The following is an 18,330-nucleotide window of genomic DNA, read 5'->3' as shown; positions in this document are numbered from 1 at the left end:
GTAGAGGATATAAACTAGGTTTCCTCCTATCCCCCTATACTATATATTACTATATTATATAGTAAGTTCTAATATACTAATATATAATAGTAGCCCTATAGCTAGTACTACTCCCCTTATTCCTAGTAGCCCTAGTAGGTTATATATAAAGGTTAGTAATAGCTTAAAAGAGGGCTATAACCTTATATAGCGTGCGCGCTTAGATTAGATTACCTAGATATATACTAGTTATAAGCGCTCTAACTACTAGTGTTATATTAGAAAGGGGCTTTAGTATTATATCTTAGAGGAGTTATACTAGGCGCGCACGCCTAAGAATAAGGCTATTATAGACTATTATAGCTATATTATAGAGTTAGTGCTAGGTAAGTAGTATTTTAGTAATTAGTAATACTAGACTTATTAGGATAATAACTAGGAGTGCTAAGTCTACTATAATAATACTTTTAAGTATATAAAGCATACATCTTAAACCTATACCTAGTGCTACTCTTACTTAAAAAAGTGTTCCCTTAGAATAAGGGCTACGCCTATAAAGTAGACTAGGTCTAGTAATAACTAGTCTCCTAGAAAATAGTAACTACTTCCTAAAGTATAGCTATTATTAAACTAGGGTTTCTAGTAAAGTTATATAAGGGTGTAGTACTAGGGTGTATTATTCCTTATAGTATTAGCTTTAAACCTTCCCTAGTTAGTTTAAGTACCTATATAGGGAAAGAAGCTAGGTATTTAGGGTAGGCTAGTATTATAGGTATATTATAAACTAGTACTATAGCTAGCTTATCTATAGGCGTATAGAAAGTTAGTAGATAGGTAGGGATTTAACAGAATAAAATATATAAAGACTATCTTAAATAAACCTCTTTAATTATTAATATAATAATTATATAATAATAGTATAAACCTAGTTACTTAACTAGCTAGGGAGTTCCTAGGAGTTCCTAGGAGTTTATAGGAGTTTGTAGGAGTTTATAGGAGTTTATAGGAGTTTATAGGAGTCTATAGGAGTTTATAGAAGCTTATAGGATAATAGTAGTATAGGATAATAGTAGTATAGGATAATAGTAGTATAGGATAATAGTAGTACAGGGTATTAATAGTATAGGACTACTTAATAGTTGTAATAATAAGGGGGCGGCGATAGTATAGGATAGTAACAATAGGAGTTAATAAGGTAGTAGAGATAGCAGGCTTATTTTCTAAGACATATAATCTTAACAGGGTGCGCTCTAATAGGTTAAGTATATTATAATTAGACCTAATAGCAACCCTAACTATATAATTATTATAGGAACTAAAAGTTAATATACTACTAGTAGCTAATACTATTCTAGGATAATAAGGTATAAAAATATTATTTTAGCTACACTACACTAATTATATCTATATATCTGCTACACCCTTATAAATACTACTAATATCTATAGTAGGATTATTAATAATATTATAACTACTATATATAACCTCTATATAGGTAGCTATATCTATAAACTCTAGCGTGTTAATATTAGAATTATTAGTAATAAGAGGTATAAAAGTTTAGGTTAACTGCCTAGTATACTAACTATTAAACTGCGCAACCTTCTCCTTAAGCACGTCTATACCTACCTAAAAGATATTAAGTAAATTAAATATATCTATCTTATTAACCTTAGATTTATCCCTACTATTACTATAACTACTATTATATATTACCTACGTAAGGAGAAATATATTATCTAGCGCCTAAGTAGTAGTGTGTAATAAGGATATAGCCTTGCTATAGAGATATTTAAAGTATTCCTATATATCCTAAAGCTAAGTATTATAAAGCGTAGCCTGTTAGAATACTATACTAATATTATAGGTAGAGTTTTTATTATTATAAAGGTCTAGCTTATAGTTATAGTTTAAGTGCTCTAGCGTAAGGTTAATTAGCTTAAATAACCTAGCTTATCTACTCTAATTAATAAGGCTAGATAATAAGAAGGCCCTCTATAGGGCTAGTAAGTTAGTAGATAATAGGTACTACTAATAATATAATATCTCCTATCTATAGTTATTTTATAATACCCTAAAGAATATTATAATTAGTAGATCTACTAGTTAATAAAGTAACCTAATATCCCTGTGCTTTACTGCGTGTTACACTATTAAGAATATTTTAACTTCCTAGAGTAGGCGTACTATAGTCTAAAAGTCTATATCTATAGTAGTACTACTTTAAGTAGTATATATAAAAGCGCTTACTTATATATCTTTAATAAGCTCTATAAACTACTTAGTAGATAATAACTAGATTAGGTCTTCTATATATAATACCTAGCAAGATAGCCTAAGTAGTAGAAGATAATCTAGAAGTCCTTAATACCTTATTACTATATAAAATAGTACTATAACTCTAGATATAAAACCCTATACTACTATTAGCTCTATTAAGTAATATTTAATATTATCCTAAGTATTTTATATTTAATTCTAGTAAGTAGCGTTACTAGATATATAATATATATTAGAATATTACTATAAAGTAGGTTTCTAATAGGTCTAGATAATAGTGTGTAGCAAGTTTATCTAAATATAAAACTAAGCAGGCGCCCCCTATAGCTAATGTCTTTAATTATATAGCTAACTTACTCTAGCCTACTCCTATTAGATACTATAAATACGCTTAGCTATTAACTAGTTACTATAAATAAGGAATAGCTATTTAGTAAAATTATTAGTATTAGTTAGGTTACTACTTATATAGAGTCTAAGTTAATACAAGAAAATATTATTATAGATAGTATACGTGCCCTTTATTATACCCTTATCTATAGTAATACCTATAAACTACTAGAACTTTATCTTCTATATAGGTAATAACTCTAATACTAGGAACTCTAGATATTTAGATAAACCCTTAAAGACGTGTTAAATAGCGCGTAGATAGAGTTGCTTTATAGCGTCTGCTATAAGGACACTTAAGATACTTGTCTCTACCCTATCCCTACCTATAATCCTATACCTAGTTATAATATCCTATACTCTTAATAGTATACTAGGGTTATATATATCCTAAGTAAGACTACTAGTTAGTAGATCTTTATAGATAGATAATATTATATTTATAAAGGATTAAAATATTATAGTGTAGCTAGCTTCTTTATTATATTTCTAGTCTATAAAATTAATATTATTATAAGTAATTATAGCCTAAGTATATAATAATAATATTTTAAGTTACTTCTATAATAATATTAGTATTAATATATTATAATAGTCTATAGGAGTTTATAGGAGTTTATAGGAGTTTATAGGAGTTTATAGGAGTTTATAGGAGTTTATAGGAGTTTATAGGAGTCTATAGGAGTCTATAGGAGTTTATAAGAGTTTATAGGAGTTTATAGGAGTTTATAGGAGTCTATAAGAGTCTATAAGAGTCTATAGGAGTTTATAGGAGTTTATAGGAGAATTAAGAAGTTCTCTTACTATATAAGATAATATACTATTACCCTCTTCTTCTATAATATTTAATAAGAGATGCTTATTAGTATATACTATAGTATATTTAGTAATCTCTGCTATTAGACTATTTATATAATAATAGCTATAGTATAACCTAAGGCCTGCTAAAGTCTTAATTACTTACTAGTGTACACCTAATCTAAGGAGATAGGTATTAAGACAGGATAGTAGAGTATTTAAGGTCTTTCTATTTTAAGAGAAATATATTATACTTATAATTATAAATATATAGTAACTAATATAATTATTCTTATTTAAGCTACTATATAAGGAATAGTATTAGTATATATTTATAAGCAAGTCCTAGAGGAAATAAAACTAAGTAGGCGCGTGTTGCTAGATAATAAGAGTTGCACACTTTATATTAAGCTAATCTAATAATATATTAATTATAAATTAACTAAATAGTAGGAAGTTTACTAGCCTAGCAAGTTTAGTCCTATAGTAATAAACTATAGATATACTCTAGTAAATACCCTACTCTATAAGAGTCTCTAGTACTCTTACTAACGCCCTCTAGCAATCTTTCTACCTATAGTATCTTTAATAGGATAGTTATACGTCTACTTAGCTACTATAATCCTTAAGGCTAGCCTACGCCTCTACTATTTCTTTAAATAACTACCTAACTTGTTAAAGTATTTAAATAACTACTTCTAATTTAGTATACTTGTTTAAATATTTATAACCTTTATAGCTACCTATAAGGGTTAGTATAGACTCTTAGCCTATATTACTACTAAAGATATTCTTATCTTTAGTACTATATATTATAGTAATATTTATTACTAGTTTAATAGAGCTAAGATAGCCCTAAGATAGTATATTAAGGGCTAATAGTATAGATAAGAGTAGGCTAAATAGTTAATTTAGAGGAGGGCTATATATCTAAGAAAATAAGCTAGGTATAGCTATAATATATATAATTAATAGAGAATATCTTAAATATTAATTTACTTATAGAGGTAAGACTATAATATATTATAGTAGATAGGATATATTAGGTTAAGTTATATACTATCTCCTTATATAACCTAAATCTAAGTATTACTAAAACCTATCCTATTATTCCTTAGACGCTCTAGCAAGCTTTGCCCTATAGCTAGCGTGATTAGTTAAGGAGTTTTTAGCGCAACGCTAATCCCTTTAGAGTTCCTAGGAGTTTTTAGCGTTGCACTAGCAGGGGTAAAAGCTCGTTAGAGCGTTCTAATGAATGAGATAAGCGCTTGTCCTCTTCATCTCCCTCTCTTCTCGTGTTCATTTCTCGTCTTCTTGAACCTGCCCGCCCTGATTTCTTCCCTCTCTTCTTCTTCTTCTTCTTCTCTTTCTTCTTCTTATTCTTCTTCTCTTTCTTCTTCTCCAGCTTTCACGATTTGACGCACAATATCTTTGAGAAATTCCACTGCTACAAAAGCACGCTTGTGTGGCTCTCTATTTCTACTTGCCCACCCAGTCAGCTGGGGGAAGACAGTCCCAGAGATTGATCGTTGCCATAAGATTACCCAAAAGTCAAGGGTGTGTGGTGCCATAGTCTGTTTGTGGACCTTAGCAGTTGCCGACTTGCCCGTTTGGCCTGGGCCCGCCACTGCCACTGCCGCCGCCATCCCTCCCGCATCGTCGAGCCTACTGCGCCTACTTTTACCACGAACAACAAAAGCTCGCCTCGTCCCCTTCTCCTCACACCCAAACCCCCCCTCTCTCTCCCCCTCTCCGCTGCCATCCCCCCGCCGACGAGAAAGCTCATAGACGAAACACATAGACTCCCTAGACGCATATACAACTTCTCTCGGGCATGATCGTCTAGACCCGTCGCGCACTACATTCAGTCGCTCGCTCTTACTCTCCCATCCTATCCTTACTATCCGCCCTGACCACCATGGGTATGTTTCCCTGCTGCGCATCCCTGCCTCACCTACACCTACTCACACCCACATCCATACCCACACCTACAATCTGCTATTCACAACTCACACTCTCCACGCCCTGCCGCGCCCACGACTAACATGCACTGAGCAGAAGCCAAACGCCAGTCGACCGAGGGTCTTGTCGACAACATGGACCCCCGCGAATCCCACGAGTTGGAGGAGCTGCCCACATTTGAGAAGCCGGTCGCAGAGCCACCATTATCGCTCAATGAACAGCTAATTACCTGTTTTTGGATTGGGTTAAACACTTTGTCAACGCTGGGCTTGATCTTCTTGAGCAAACGGTACGTCTGCTTTGGTTTATTCGCCTCCAACTGGATACAAGCGCACAGAAAAAGAAAGAGGAAAAAAAAGTCCATGACTGACGCCCACGGCCATGCAGAACATTCAGCGACCCCCAACTCAAAGCCTGCCAACTCATGGTCGTCATGTGGCACTTCACCGCAACCGGCCTCGTCCTCTTCCTCTCCACCCTGCGCCCCTTTTGCGCTTTCAAAGCTGTGCGCCTCAACATCTGGCAAATGCTGCCCGTCTGCGGTTTCTTCGCCGGCTACGTCGTCCTCGGCAACCTCTCGTTGACCTTCAACTCCATCGGCTTCTATCAGCTCTCCAAAGTCATGACCACCCCGACCGTCGTCCTCATCAACTTTGTCCTCTTCCGCAAGTACGTGACGCGCTACATGCTCGCCGCCATCCTCGCCACCTGCATCGGCGTCGCCTTCACCATCAACGAAGCCGCCAAAACCCAACTCTTTGGCGTCGTCGTCGCCACCCTGGCCTTCTGCAGCACTGCCCTTTACCAAATCTGGATCGGCAAGAAGATTGAAGACTTTGCCGTCTCCCCCCCGCAACTCCTCCTCAACCAAGCCCCCATTAGCGTCTGCCTGCTCATCCCTTTTGTCCCCTTCTTCGACACCATGCCCGATCTCAGCGTCGTGCCCACCAACATCCTCTGGTCGGCATGCGCGAGCGGCATCATGGCGAGCATGTACAATCTCTCGCAGTTTCTCATCATTGGCCGCACCAGCGCGCTCACCTTCAACATTGTCAGCCATCTCAAGACCATTCTCATCCTCAGCATCGGCTGGTATAGCGAGGGCAAGATTCTGAGCATGAGGGAGTGCTTTGGCGTCTTGTTGGCCTTGGGCGGCGGCTGGGTGTACTCGCATCTCGCGCTCAAGGCAAAGAAGCAGGGCAAGTAGGTGGCCAGTACGAGCGGAGAAGAAACCGTCCTTGTTTCTCCTTTTCCCCCAGAAATCCGTCTTTACACCATTTTCTCCACGGCGTGCGCGTGCATGGCGTCCAGCCTAGCAGGAATAGGGGCCGGAGACTGCGGATTCGAGACGTCGAGGCCATGGGCAAGGCTATGCTATGAGCTGTGTATTTGTTTCTTTTTTTGGGGCGAGGGTCTTGCTCCTTGCCCATGGACATGGCAGTACACACGCGAATCGGCCTACATTTGCATCCCCACTGCCCTTGGTTTTTCACGCACTTTTTGCATTATCATTATCATCATCGAGACTCCTCATATTTTCCCCTCTCCCGAGTCTAGCAAGCACATTAGCTAATCACCCTGTCTCGAGTTTATCTCACCTCACCCTCACCCCACCTCATCTATCCCCCCTTGCACACTCTGACCTCCCCAGGCCTGTTTTCCCCCTTTCCTTTTTTTTCCACGGCCTATGGTTTTGGGAGTTATTTTAGAGCCGTTTTGCGCGCGTCTTTGCGCCATTTATCTGTCTTTTGTTTCTTTGGTTGGCTGCTTTGTAGGGAGCATGTGGGTAATGGAGGGGAGGGGTGGGTTTTGCTTTGCTTTTTTTTATTTACATATATATATATTGTGCTGTTGTTGTATTGTGGTACTAGAATGGTTGAATTGGATTGGGGTTTTATGGCGATTGGGCGATTGGGCGATTAGGCGAGAGAGGGATGGGTTGGGTTGGGGTGTGGTGTGGTGTAGTGGGGAGGCAGATGGGGGTGGTGGAGGGGGTGGTGGAGATGGGATTTGGGTATTGAGATTGAGAATTATGTTGGGAGAATAAATGGATTGAGATGAAGATTGAAGGTTCAAGATTGAAGAAGACGAAGATGTGCCTTGTGATGATGGCGACAAGGCTGAAGTGTATGTCGTATCAACTACTTCCACACACAATTCACATCTTAATTATACGGAAAGTAGGTAGAGCGTCTCCGTTTCTCTCGTTCTCTCCTCGAAAAAAAGAAACAGGGGGAGTGGGGGAAGAGGGAAACGGGTTGTAGGTAGATGAGATTGCACCAAATAACGTAGTTATACTCACTACCTTTCAATCTATCAATCTATCAACGCACCGACTACATTTACCTCGATTCAATCCCCACCCTCTTCATACATGACCTCATCCTCAACCATAGCGCCCACAACCTTCCTATCCAGCCTCGCCTTCCGTCTGCTCTTTGCCCCTCTACCTGTCCTCCAGCTCGCACCTGCGCTTTTCATTCCCATCCTCCACCTCCCGTCTACCCAGACTCGGATTCGGAACTTCGGCTTGAGACGCCAAAGCCCACGCATCCTTGGCCGGAGATAGTCCGGGAAACCCGTCATTACTCGAGGTCTCTGTGGTCGCGGTGACGTGGGACGAGGATCCAGGCATTCCCACCGGGGGGAGACCGCTGAATGTATCCTGTTGGCTCCAATTCGCGTATCGCTGCCCAGACGGACATGGTGTCTACATCAAGTGCTGTTGCAATGTTGTGAATCGTGCGGCCGCGCTGAGGCTCCGTCGGAGCCGTGGCCGTGTCAAGATACGAGAGGACTCTAGCCTTGATCGGAGTCATACTTTGCAGCATCTCGCTATTCGCAGGCAACTCCAATGACGAATCGTGAATCTGGTCTCGCGAAAGAGGCGGGAGATGTGACGGGGGGTGCGAGAGGACCCAGGTATTTTGATCTGTGGTGTTGTGGATGTAGCCCTTTGCCGAGAGGTCTTGCACTGCTTTCAATGTTTCCAGCGGCGACTGACCAATCGTGTCGACGCTGCTTACAATGTCGGCAATGGTTTGGCCAAGGTACGAGCCAGGCCGGGTCCTGAGGTCGTGGGTCATGTGGTCGACGATTCTCTGCGCAAGAGGGCTGAGGGCTACTGGCGGTGCCATGATACCAGGTTGGGATATCTCAGTATTTTCGAGTGAATCCTTTGTGACGTTGATCGGCTTCGCTTCAGTCTCCGATGTCGTCGAACTCCGTTGAGCTGAGCTGGTACGGGAGCTAGAGCTCATGCTCGAAGTCATACCCATTAATTTCTTGATTCGAGATGGTAGACCACCAAATGTCCCACCGCTTTGCTCATGAGATGCCTTTCCTCCTTCCAAATCCGCTGATACTGCAGTTGTTTGAGAATTTGTTTGCGCTGACTCTTGTTTCTGTCTTGATGACACAGACGTGGATTTTTGAGAGTCATCTTCTTGTGAAATTGACCGCTTGGAGCTTTGCATAGAGTATTCCGCGTAATTCTTGCTCAGTGATACAAATGGCGTATCCGCTTCGTTGTCCCGGAAACTCTTTTCCACAGTTTGCAGCAACTTGACGGACAATGGGTACAATTCTGGCGGAACCATCAATTTGGCGTAGTGTCCATTCTGATTGGGTTTTGTGTGAATGCTCTGGTCCTCAATCATATGCATATGCGCGAGCAGGAGCTGAGCCTGAGCATAGCCTCTCGAACAAAGCTTGAGACCTTGTGCGTATAATTGATCGATGTTTTTACAGATTGTGCATTCTTCTGCATGCGATTCGAAACTAATGAGATAATGTTCTTCGTCGCTATTAACATCTCGAGAGATCTCTGGCTGCTTGTCAGGACGCACGTGGCGAAGTGCTTCACCAATAGAACTGAATAGCGTACGACGAGAGGTTCCCGTGGGCTCTACGGTCATCGATGTTCTCTTGACCTTTACTGCTCTCTTTGAGAACGACTCTGTCGTATCTTCCACTGGCGGGAAGTAGACTGGCAGAAGACTTTTGTAGACAAATTCGTCATCGGAGCTGTACACCACGAATATGATCTTCTCGATTGAATTGGTGGAATCTGCTGACTCCAGGAAGCTCTTCACCTCTTCCATGGCTAGGGAGGCGCTGTCGCGTCGTGGATAGTTTAGCATGCCTGTCCCGATACTTGGAAACGCAACCGAAGTGGCTCGCATCAACATGGCAGTGTGAAGGACTTCGCGGTATATACCTCGCATAATATCTTGGGTTTCCCTCCCATACTGCTCAGGTGGAATTGTGTGAAGTATGTGTTTTGCTGGCAGCATATAGCCTGGTGTGAGTTTGACATCGCCTTCTTGGCATGTGCCGAAAAACTGGACCTGATCGCGTAGTTCGGGGCCGCCCTTCTTGAACACGCTTCGGTCAAGCGTGCCCATGCCCAAAAATGACTCATCTGTCGAGTTGACCATGATGTCAACCTCTAATCGTGTTATATCCTCTCTCGTTAGATAGACAGAGTGGTTCAATTTAGCCGAAGGAGTGACTGTCGTAGACCTCCTGCTGAGCTCACCAAGCTGATAGAGTTTGGCCAAGGAGGTAATTTGTTCTAATTTGACAGTGTTCTGTCGTTGATCACCGCCTTTCTGACGAATTTCGCGGGCGTGTGAGACCTTGTCAGTATGGAAACGGACATTTTGATTATCACGTCCTTCCTGTAGAGCGCCAGAGTCCCCCAATGTATCGCTCCAGCCCAATGTCGCCTCGGTTTCAGTTCCATTATATGCTACAATCTTATCCAGGTGTTTCACGGACTTTCGACAGGCCATTAGCATCTGGACAAGATCTGTGCCGTAACTATCTCTCATGTGCCGGTTGTATCTGTCCCAGTAGGTTTCATAGTTCTCCCATGCGCCTCTCGTGTCATTTGTCTTGTCAATAGTCTCCATAATTCGCTGGCATGTTGTTTGCAATACTGAGTAAATTGGAGTGACATCGTCCAGGATCGTGTCGATTTCTTGAGGTCCCAGTAGAAAGGTGCGGAACGACGCCAAGGAAGCATCCATGGAACTGAATTCGCTGATAATGTTGCTGTCGAAGTCTGGAACAAGCAAGCTAAATTCTGCGGGAAATCTCTCTCTGGCCACTTGCAGCTGCCTGCGAGTTTCAAGTACCTGAGTCGCCAAGGTAGCCAGGTTGGCATAATGACTTGGTCTTCTGGCTGGATCCAAATCCGTTTGTGTCGGTGGAAAGAAAACTGGGAAGAATTCCATGTATGCTTTGTTGTCAATTTCGCTGTTGACACAAAACACTATACGCTGAAATGGATAGTCAGAATGTGCGTCGAGGTACTCACGAACCTCTTGTAGGGCTATGCGCGCAGCTATGCGCGGAGGAAACCCACATCCGCCAGCGCCTAGACTTGGGAATGCTATCGTCTTGAATACATGATTTTTTGCAATTTTCAAGGCACTGCGGTAGCACTCGGTAAGCACATTAAATTGGCCCATACCCTTACTTTTGGCATATTGTGGCCTCGCAGCATGGATAATCCAATCACTGGGCAGATTATGACCATGACTGAGCTCAGCCTGCCCAGCCTTGAGCTTGGCTTTGAACTTTGTCTCCTGCAATAGGCCTGGACCAGCAGCTCGGTGAACAGCATTGTTGAGGGTCCATTCTGCTTTTGTTGGCAAAAGTCCACAATTGGCGCTGTTTACAATTGCATCGACTTTAAGCCGTGTCAAATCGTAATAACAAAAGGATATCATCTGGTTGTAAGTATCATTAGGCGCGTAGCTCTGCTCGCTTTGAAGCAGCTTGCGGGATCGGTATAGGGAACTTAATGTAGGGATATCGGATATACCGATGGCAGGGAGTTTTCTTGATCTTTGCTCTTCGTCCTCGTATGCCACAGACGCTGGTGACTCACTTCGATCAGCACCAGCATCCTCTGTGTTGTTGGTTGGTCGTCGATTCGGTGGAGCCTTCTTGCCTGTATAAACACATGCTCAGTACGTTCTCACATAGGGTTGTCTTGAGCATTCACGGAATTTCGCCAAAGGTTGTGGATCTAATATGAGCCACTGCCCAATAGATCGTGCAAACTTCTCAAAGCATGTGCGAAGAGCAACAATTTTTCTTTCACTTACCGTGAGATAGATTTGGTGAGACGAACTTGAGTATTTCCGGAAACTTCGCGCTCTGACGAAGTATGATCTTTGGGAATTGGGCTTTGTTGAATAGTTTCATTGCTTCCGTAGCTGCAGCACCGTCCGTAAAGCTTGCACGCCCAGTCCAAGAGCCATAACGTTTGTCTAGAGAAGGGGAAAGATCCGTCAGTTTGTGTTCCAGACGTTATTCGCACATGTACGTACAAAATCGAACCATTGTAGCTCCTGGCATCGATAAGAGGTGGACTTTGAAAGCCTCGCGTTGCTCGAGATGCCTCTCAAGCTCGGCTGGAGTCTCTTCTTCCTGGTTAACATCCAAAATGCTAGTTTCGTTTTCGTTTTCGTCAGACTGGCTGTTAATCTCTCTAGCTATCTCAGAATCATCCGTGAATTTAAGGTGGCTTGCTACCATGTCCACTCGATTGAGACTCAAGTCTGGTAGTTGCTGTAGAATTTCGGCCGACAAAACAGCTCGTTCGATTCCTGTTTCCAGTTCCGGATTGAATGACTGGGCGGTCTTTATATCATCTGCGATCCAATCATTAGTTTGGACTTTACTTTGACTGTAGTCAGAACAAAAACTCGGGGCTTTGTGCACCCACCACCAATGTCCCATTCATCCATTTTCGATACATCCTGAATTGAATCATCGCTTTCAGTCGTTGGATTCGTGATGATATGTGAAACTGTACTGCCGGAACCGCCGCGGCTTGCAACGCCACTTGCACCATCGGAATCTCCCCCTACGCCACTGGGCAGAGCGAATGTTGCCATCCGCTCCAAATGATTCGCTACATGACTTTGGAAGTCACCCAGACCGTCAGTATCCGCAGGAGCGAAACAAATTGGACAACTCTTCCGCACATCCACAGTAGTCGTTTCCCCAACCTTCACAATTGTTGGCAATTGACTCTCAGGGAAGCTAGCAAGATGTTCCCGCCGGAGATGGCCTTCCAAACCTGACTCAGATTTGTAAACCGCGTCCGGATGTTCTGGACATCTCCAAACTTTGCGATGGCTGGCCTCGTGCTCAATCCACTCCCTTCGACTGCGAAAGAGCCGTTCTGATCGATCACAATTTGCATATGTGCAGCAGTATGGTTGCAAATCTTGAAGGATATGAGTCCTCCAGGCGCGTCCCCGACCGTATCGCGCCGGACAGATGATGTAACAGTAGGGACATTCGAAATCTCTGTCACCAGTAGCTGCTGTGGGAGGTGGTGGTAGATCTACACCTCGACCTTGTATGTCTCTGACAGTTACGGCGTAGCTGGTAACGGATTTCGTATCGACAATTTCGTCCAAAGACTGATGATAATATGTCGCTTCCGTACCTGACAGCAATGTTTTTCCAGTTTTCTGACTCTGGGCTTCCTTTGACAAGACCACCTTTGGATTTTCCTGGTGAATGTTGCAATTAGCGGAAGTTCCAAGTCGATCCGGAATCTAGGGTCACTCGCTGATGGGTTGAAGCCCCAAAGCACATGTGTTGAAAGTTTGACCGCTTTGTTTTGGTTGTACTACTTATAGGATTGAAAAATAAACCAACATGTGATTAAATAAGGCACTTACAAGTTTGTTTGGTATATTTTCATCTTTCAAGGAGGCAACAGGAAGCTTCGTAAACGGTGCCATAGGCATAGACCCTTCTTCAGACGTTGTCGTTGCACCCAATTTATCTCGATCTACTCAATGTCAGCACACGGGGCTCACCATTCTGCTCGAACTTACGTCGCTTCCAGTATTTGAACTGTCGTCTTCGCAACGTGATAGCTGCGCTCAGCCGTGCCGAGAGAAAATCTTCATCAGCTTGCGCCTCCGTTACGAAAGGCCGTCGTAGGGCTGTAAGAACCTCCGTGATGTGCGCATCATCATATTTAGCATACGCAATCATGATGTCGACACCTGTTTCGGGATCCTTTGGCGCGTAAGATGCTGCTTTGAGAGATCTCAGACGTATCGTAGGTGTTCTGATACGGACACTCAGCTTGTATAGATTGTCGATGATATCCACAACTTCCGAGAAACGCATGCTCATTTCAGTCTTGGACCTTTCGGGTCCTTGATCGCCTCCGCCGTTATCTTCATCGTCACTGAAGAAGCTGTCGTCGTCTTCTTCCCCAGTGACATCTTCTGACCTCGGTTGCTGTTCATAGGGTAGACGCGCTCCAGATACTATAGCGTATGCTTCTGTGAGGTTTTGTTCAAGCTCCTGCAGGAGCTTGAGGGCATTGCCAGACAGGAGCGGGGAGTCGCGTAATCGATAGTCGAGCGAACTGTGCCCTTTTTGTAAGGCACCCAAATTTCCAGACCAGACTCTCAATCGGCCAAATTCATCCTCAAGTGCTTCGGCATCTATCGTGATGGCCAAATCGCCCTGATTTACGTCGAGAGCATGGAGTAAGCTGTGAAATGCTTGTACGTTTGCGGCGGTGGCAAGTCGTAACTTAGACATAGCGACATCTCAAACCCCAGCCGATATACTGTTGATATTTGGGCCCTCAGCATGGATGAGGGCGAATGTTCAAGAGGTGCTTTGGATTTTTCCAATGGGCTGAAATTTGAAAGTGTCCAAGCGAGCGATGCAGTTTGGTGTTGAAGTCGGGCTTTTCAGCTTCTATACGGTGGGTAGTTGACGAGTAGGACAATGACATGTGTTCTTCAACCTGTCTTTTGTTGCAAGATGCAGTGTACCTTGTTATGATCAGGTGGTAGGTGATTATTCTATCACGGGTTGTTGGTTCCTTAGGGAACCTTTGGAAGGCTTCAGCTGTACAGCGGCATAGGTATAAGTTACGTTAGGGCGACGAAGCTAGGACAATTCCAGTCTGGTGCCGGCGCCTCAACTATTCGGAATGGCATCTGACAAGCTTCAGCTTTTGATGGAGATGGAGCAGGACTGGTCATAAGAACACGCCAGATGGTGGTATGTGGATTATAATGGTGTGACGTCGGTGCGTTACTTCGAGGCATTCTTACCCCGCTTACCGGTATGCGCTGCTCCAGCACGCGATAATAACCATGGCGCAGGAACAATTTTGGGCACATTACATTCAGTATGAGTGGTGTAGAGGTAGCTGGACTGGTGCTCGGATGTTTGCCGTTGATTATACAAGGTGTGTACAGTCTATGCTATTTGCATTCAGCTCATTGACAGAGTTCCAGGCATCGAGAGCTACAATGAAGGACTTGATCCCATCAAATCCTTCATGAGATGGGAGCAGCAGCTGCCACAATTCATACGGAAGCTTAGGACACAACATGTCCATTACGCGCTGTCGATACGGTACTAGTGGAGTCGGTCGATATCGTCTACTAGATAACTAAGACTGGCAGGTATCTCCTCGAGCCTATCACGTCCGAAGTCGAACTGGACGAGATGCTAGCGGATCCAGGGTCCTCACAGCAGCTATGGAAGAGCAAGGAAATGGCACTCAGGTTGCAGGATAGGCTTCAAGAGTCTTACCAGGCATACCACAATACAATAACAGATATTGAGCGGATTACCAAGCTGATAGCAAGCAAGCTGGATCTTGAACGGGCTACTGAAGTAAGAGCATTCCGCATACCTTCGCCCTTACATTGCGCTTATCTAAGTCATCCTAGCTTACCCGCAATGATCTCGAATCCTTAGTCGCCGCCAACCCAAAGAAGGGCGATAAATTCGAGCTCCGGAAGCGAATTCGATTTGGGATGAACAAGAAGACCATCAAAGGACTACTGAACGAGCTTGACGAGTGCAACAAGGAGCTTGAGAGATTCAGTGAAAAGACGGAGAAGATTCAGACTTATCGAAAGTCCGTTAAACCAGCAAACGCGACGCGTGTTCGACGATTGCAAGGCTACGCAAAGAGTCTCCATGATTCCCTCACGCTGTGCTGGTCGTGTGCATGCAGATCCTCCCACAGGTCTAATTTGCAATTAGACCCACGAGATGATTTGTTTGACAGAGGACCAAAGAAGGCCACTATTTCCTCTAAGATCAGTTTCAATGTCTCATTTTCCACACTCGATACCGACAACAAGCAGACACCATGGCTGTGGCAAGCGGCTGAGATCTCAATTGAAGATGAACCTGAAGAAGACACGGCCAACCTCACAGCATTTTCACCGTCAAAATCTAAGTCAGTCGCATCCTTAGCTGTATTGCCTAGATACTACTCAGTGCTAATTTGCATAGGATTGCCAAGACTGTCAGCTTTGGTACGCCACCACCATATTCTGTGGATGACCCTATTATCGCTTCTGCTGGGCCACTGGAAGAAGTGAAAGACCTATGCGCGTCAATACAGCAGCTGAAAGGTAAATCAGCTATTGGATTTTCGCTTGACAGTAAGAGCATCCTCAGAGGCGTCTATCGTGTCGATACTGTCAGGAAAATTCCATCCTCACCAGGCGCAATATCACTGGATGATCTACTGGCCCGCCCCTCAGTGTTGGGAGGGAAACGCACAAAGCTGAGCAAGCGGGATAGATACAGTCTAGCTTTGACTCTTGCATGTAGTGTGCTCTATTTGAACTCTACTCCATGGCTCACCAACCAGTGGACTGCGAAGGATATATTCTTCCACAAAAGTGGCACAACCCCTTGCGATATTGATATCGAGCACCCGTACGTCGCTCCGGGCACTGTCAATCTCACCACAGGTCAGAGTCCATGCAGCTGGAAGAACAAGAACACAGTCTTACTCGCACTGGCCATCGCCCTCCTCGAGCTCTACTTTGGTATAACAGCAGAGAAATACCAGGAGTCAGAGCATGGCGCTACCGACCCAGCCCTGCATCAGAACCCCTGGCAACTCTGCTCCATGGTCCACACGTGGGCAGAAGAATCGCAAGATGACCTCTCGGCAGCGTTTCTGAGCGCCGTGAAGCACTGTCTTCACTGCTTCAGCGAGCCTGGGGCTAGCTTGCAGGACGCGGAGTTCTTGCAAGCGGCAGTGGAGGGTATCGTATTGCCGCTACAGGAAGAATTGTCTCATTTTCTGGGCAAATCAATGACATGAGAGGTTTGAAGGCATGAGAGACGTTGGGTTGCCATCCTCGGCAACAGTGGTGCCGCTTCATGACAGGTGCCTTTCTTGCATTAACTCAGCGGGCTATCCGTCATGTCGCTTGTAATAAGCCTATGTACCCTATATCAAGACGTGGCTTGTTCTACGGCCACGCAGGGTATGGGACATTTTAGTCTGTACACTCTAGAGGCCGCCTTGCACAGTTGCTCTATACTTGTGGGCATCATTCAGTGTCGTCGCCAACAGTAAAGCCAACAAAATGCAAGGATAGAATGTGACCAACTCAGTGTGAGAAGTCTACTACTGGATCCTATGCCTGACAGGCTAAAAGCCTGTAACTGAAGCAACACCATTGGAGATGATGCAAAACTGACGTAGTATTCAGACTGCGTTCCAAGGTTTCCCGTCATCTTCCCCTGAGCGAAGTGCACCACGTAAGCTTTGGGCAAAGCTTGCGTGCTCACACCCCCCCAAACATTGTTTTCCAGGATCTCGCCGTCGGCCCAATCTGGCGTAGCTGCAAATCTCGATGAGCAGAGTACGATGAGCCGTGTACATCATCTCGTATTGCTTCACATCATTTCTCGTATCCGGGCCCAGGCGCTCGGTGTTCGGATCTGGGGTAAAATGTGCTAGTGTGCAGAGTCTTTGAACGTCGAGGAAAATAATGGGTACCCTAGGTATAAGTTGCCCATGCAAAACGCTCATCTTTGGGAAACGAAATGGACAATCTGCTCATAGCCGACTCGGCTAGGAAGGCGTTGTGGCGACAGGGTGAACGCACAGCTGTCTAAAAATAAGCAGCCCCCTCTGTCCGCCACAAGCACTTGCAGGGACAGCGAGGGGAGCGTTGTGGCTCATGATTGCGTGTGGGTGGCAAGACATTTCAAGCTTTTCCGTAGGAAACAGAGGAGATGGTGGAGAAAAGCGGTTGCTTGGCGTGTGGGCAGGGAAAGGGGAAGAAACCTTGAAGAGGAGTGGAGTGGAGTGGAGTCGGAGACTCTGGCTGTGTACCGGTAGGCTGAGCGAATGCACGCAATCACACGCGCGTGTCACTCGAGATAACGCACCTGTGCGAGGCATCTTGCAGGCGACGTGAAACAAGACTCGATGGCGAGAGAGATGCATATTGCCTACTTCTAGCTCTGCTTCAAACGGGTTTGGACGTTTGCGCAGCAGGCTGAAGCTTGCGACGACGTCAGAATGGCGGAGAGGGAGAGTAAGGGCATTCGACACGTCACTCGATTTAGGATCTGTGAATGTGGTTGCAGATGCGCAGACCCCATGACATCTGGGTGCATGAGGGGGGGGGGGGAGAAACGATGGTCTAGATGAGTTGCAGCTAGTGTATTGGCAGAAGCTGATACAAACCGTAGTAGAGTATGAAGTTGCCATCATGTTATTAATATACCACGTTATATGTATGTATGAACGGTCAGGTTCGAAGTGAGACAAGTGCGATGCAGTAGGAAGGTCTGAAAGGAGGTTGACAAGGGGAAAACAAGGGGGGCGCCCATTCCATGTGATTGATCTGTCCAACAGAGCCAGCCAGCCTATTGAGTGTCCAAGGAGCCCTTGAACCAGACTTGTAAAGTTTTGCGCCGCTTCCGACACCACGGCGTCAAAGCGTAGCAGCGACAGAGCGCGCAAAGACTGGCGGCTGGGAGCGGGCATGGCTGATGAAGGCGTGGTGGCTTCGGGAACGGCTCATGTTGGCGCATATGCACACCTGAAACAAAGGGCTTCGGCTGGAGACAACCAGGCGG

General features: G+C 44.5%; 3 protein-coding genes across 3 annotated transcripts; 2 read left to right on the top strand and 1 right to left on the bottom strand.

Moving 5' to 3' along the window:
• Nucleotides 1-4,455: 4,455 nt before the first annotated feature.
• IAQ61_012045 (uncharacterized protein) lies at nucleotides 4,456-7,349 on the top strand. The gene is made up of 3 exons (XM_066099459.1): nucleotides 4,456-5,369; nucleotides 5,506-5,698; nucleotides 5,797-7,349. The coding sequence occupies exons 1-3, from the start codon at nucleotides 5,366-5,368 to the stop codon at nucleotides 6,614-6,616; spliced, it is 1,017 nt and encodes a 338-aa protein (XP_065950978.1). The 5' UTR covers nucleotides 4,456-5,365; the 3' UTR covers nucleotides 6,617-7,349.
• A 645-nt stretch (nucleotides 7,350-7,994) lies between these two features.
• Nucleotides 7,995-14,004, bottom strand: IAQ61_012044 (uncharacterized protein; the record flags this gene model as incomplete). The annotated part of the gene is made up of 6 exons (XM_003844599.2): nucleotides 7,995-11,371; nucleotides 11,529-11,693; nucleotides 11,754-12,077; nucleotides 12,152-12,950; nucleotides 13,122-13,234; nucleotides 13,281-14,004. 6 exons carry the CDS (start codon nucleotides 14,002-14,004, stop codon nucleotides 7,995-7,997), a joined length of 5,502 nt encoding a protein of 1,833 aa, XP_003844647.2.
• A 603-nt stretch (nucleotides 14,005-14,607) lies between these two features.
• IAQ61_012043 (uncharacterized protein) lies at nucleotides 14,608-16,555 on the top strand (the record flags this gene model as incomplete). Its single annotated transcript, XM_066099458.1, has 5 exons — nucleotides 14,608-14,665; nucleotides 14,715-14,835; nucleotides 14,886-15,099; nucleotides 15,156-15,673; nucleotides 15,730-16,555. The coding sequence occupies 5 exons, from the start codon at nucleotides 14,608-14,610 to the stop codon at nucleotides 16,553-16,555; spliced, it is 1,737 nt and encodes a 578-aa protein (XP_065950977.1).
• Between the last annotated feature and the right edge of the window lie 1,775 nt (nucleotides 16,556-18,330).

Source organism: Plenodomus lingam (genome assembly GCF_022343315.1).
Source record: "Plenodomus lingam strain CAN1 chromosome Unknown scaffold_20, whole genome shotgun sequence".
NCBI lineage: Eukaryota > Fungi > Ascomycota > Dothideomycetes > Pleosporales > Leptosphaeriaceae > Plenodomus > Plenodomus lingam.
This window is presented reverse-complemented; position numbering and strand designations above follow the sequence as displayed.

Coding starts and splice junctions, on each gene's coding strand:
- IAQ61_012045 (XM_066099459.1), top strand. Junction 5,699..5,796: donor TTGATCTTCTTGAGCAAACG/GTACGTCTGCTT, acceptor ACGGCCATGCAG/AACATTCAGCGACCCCCAAC.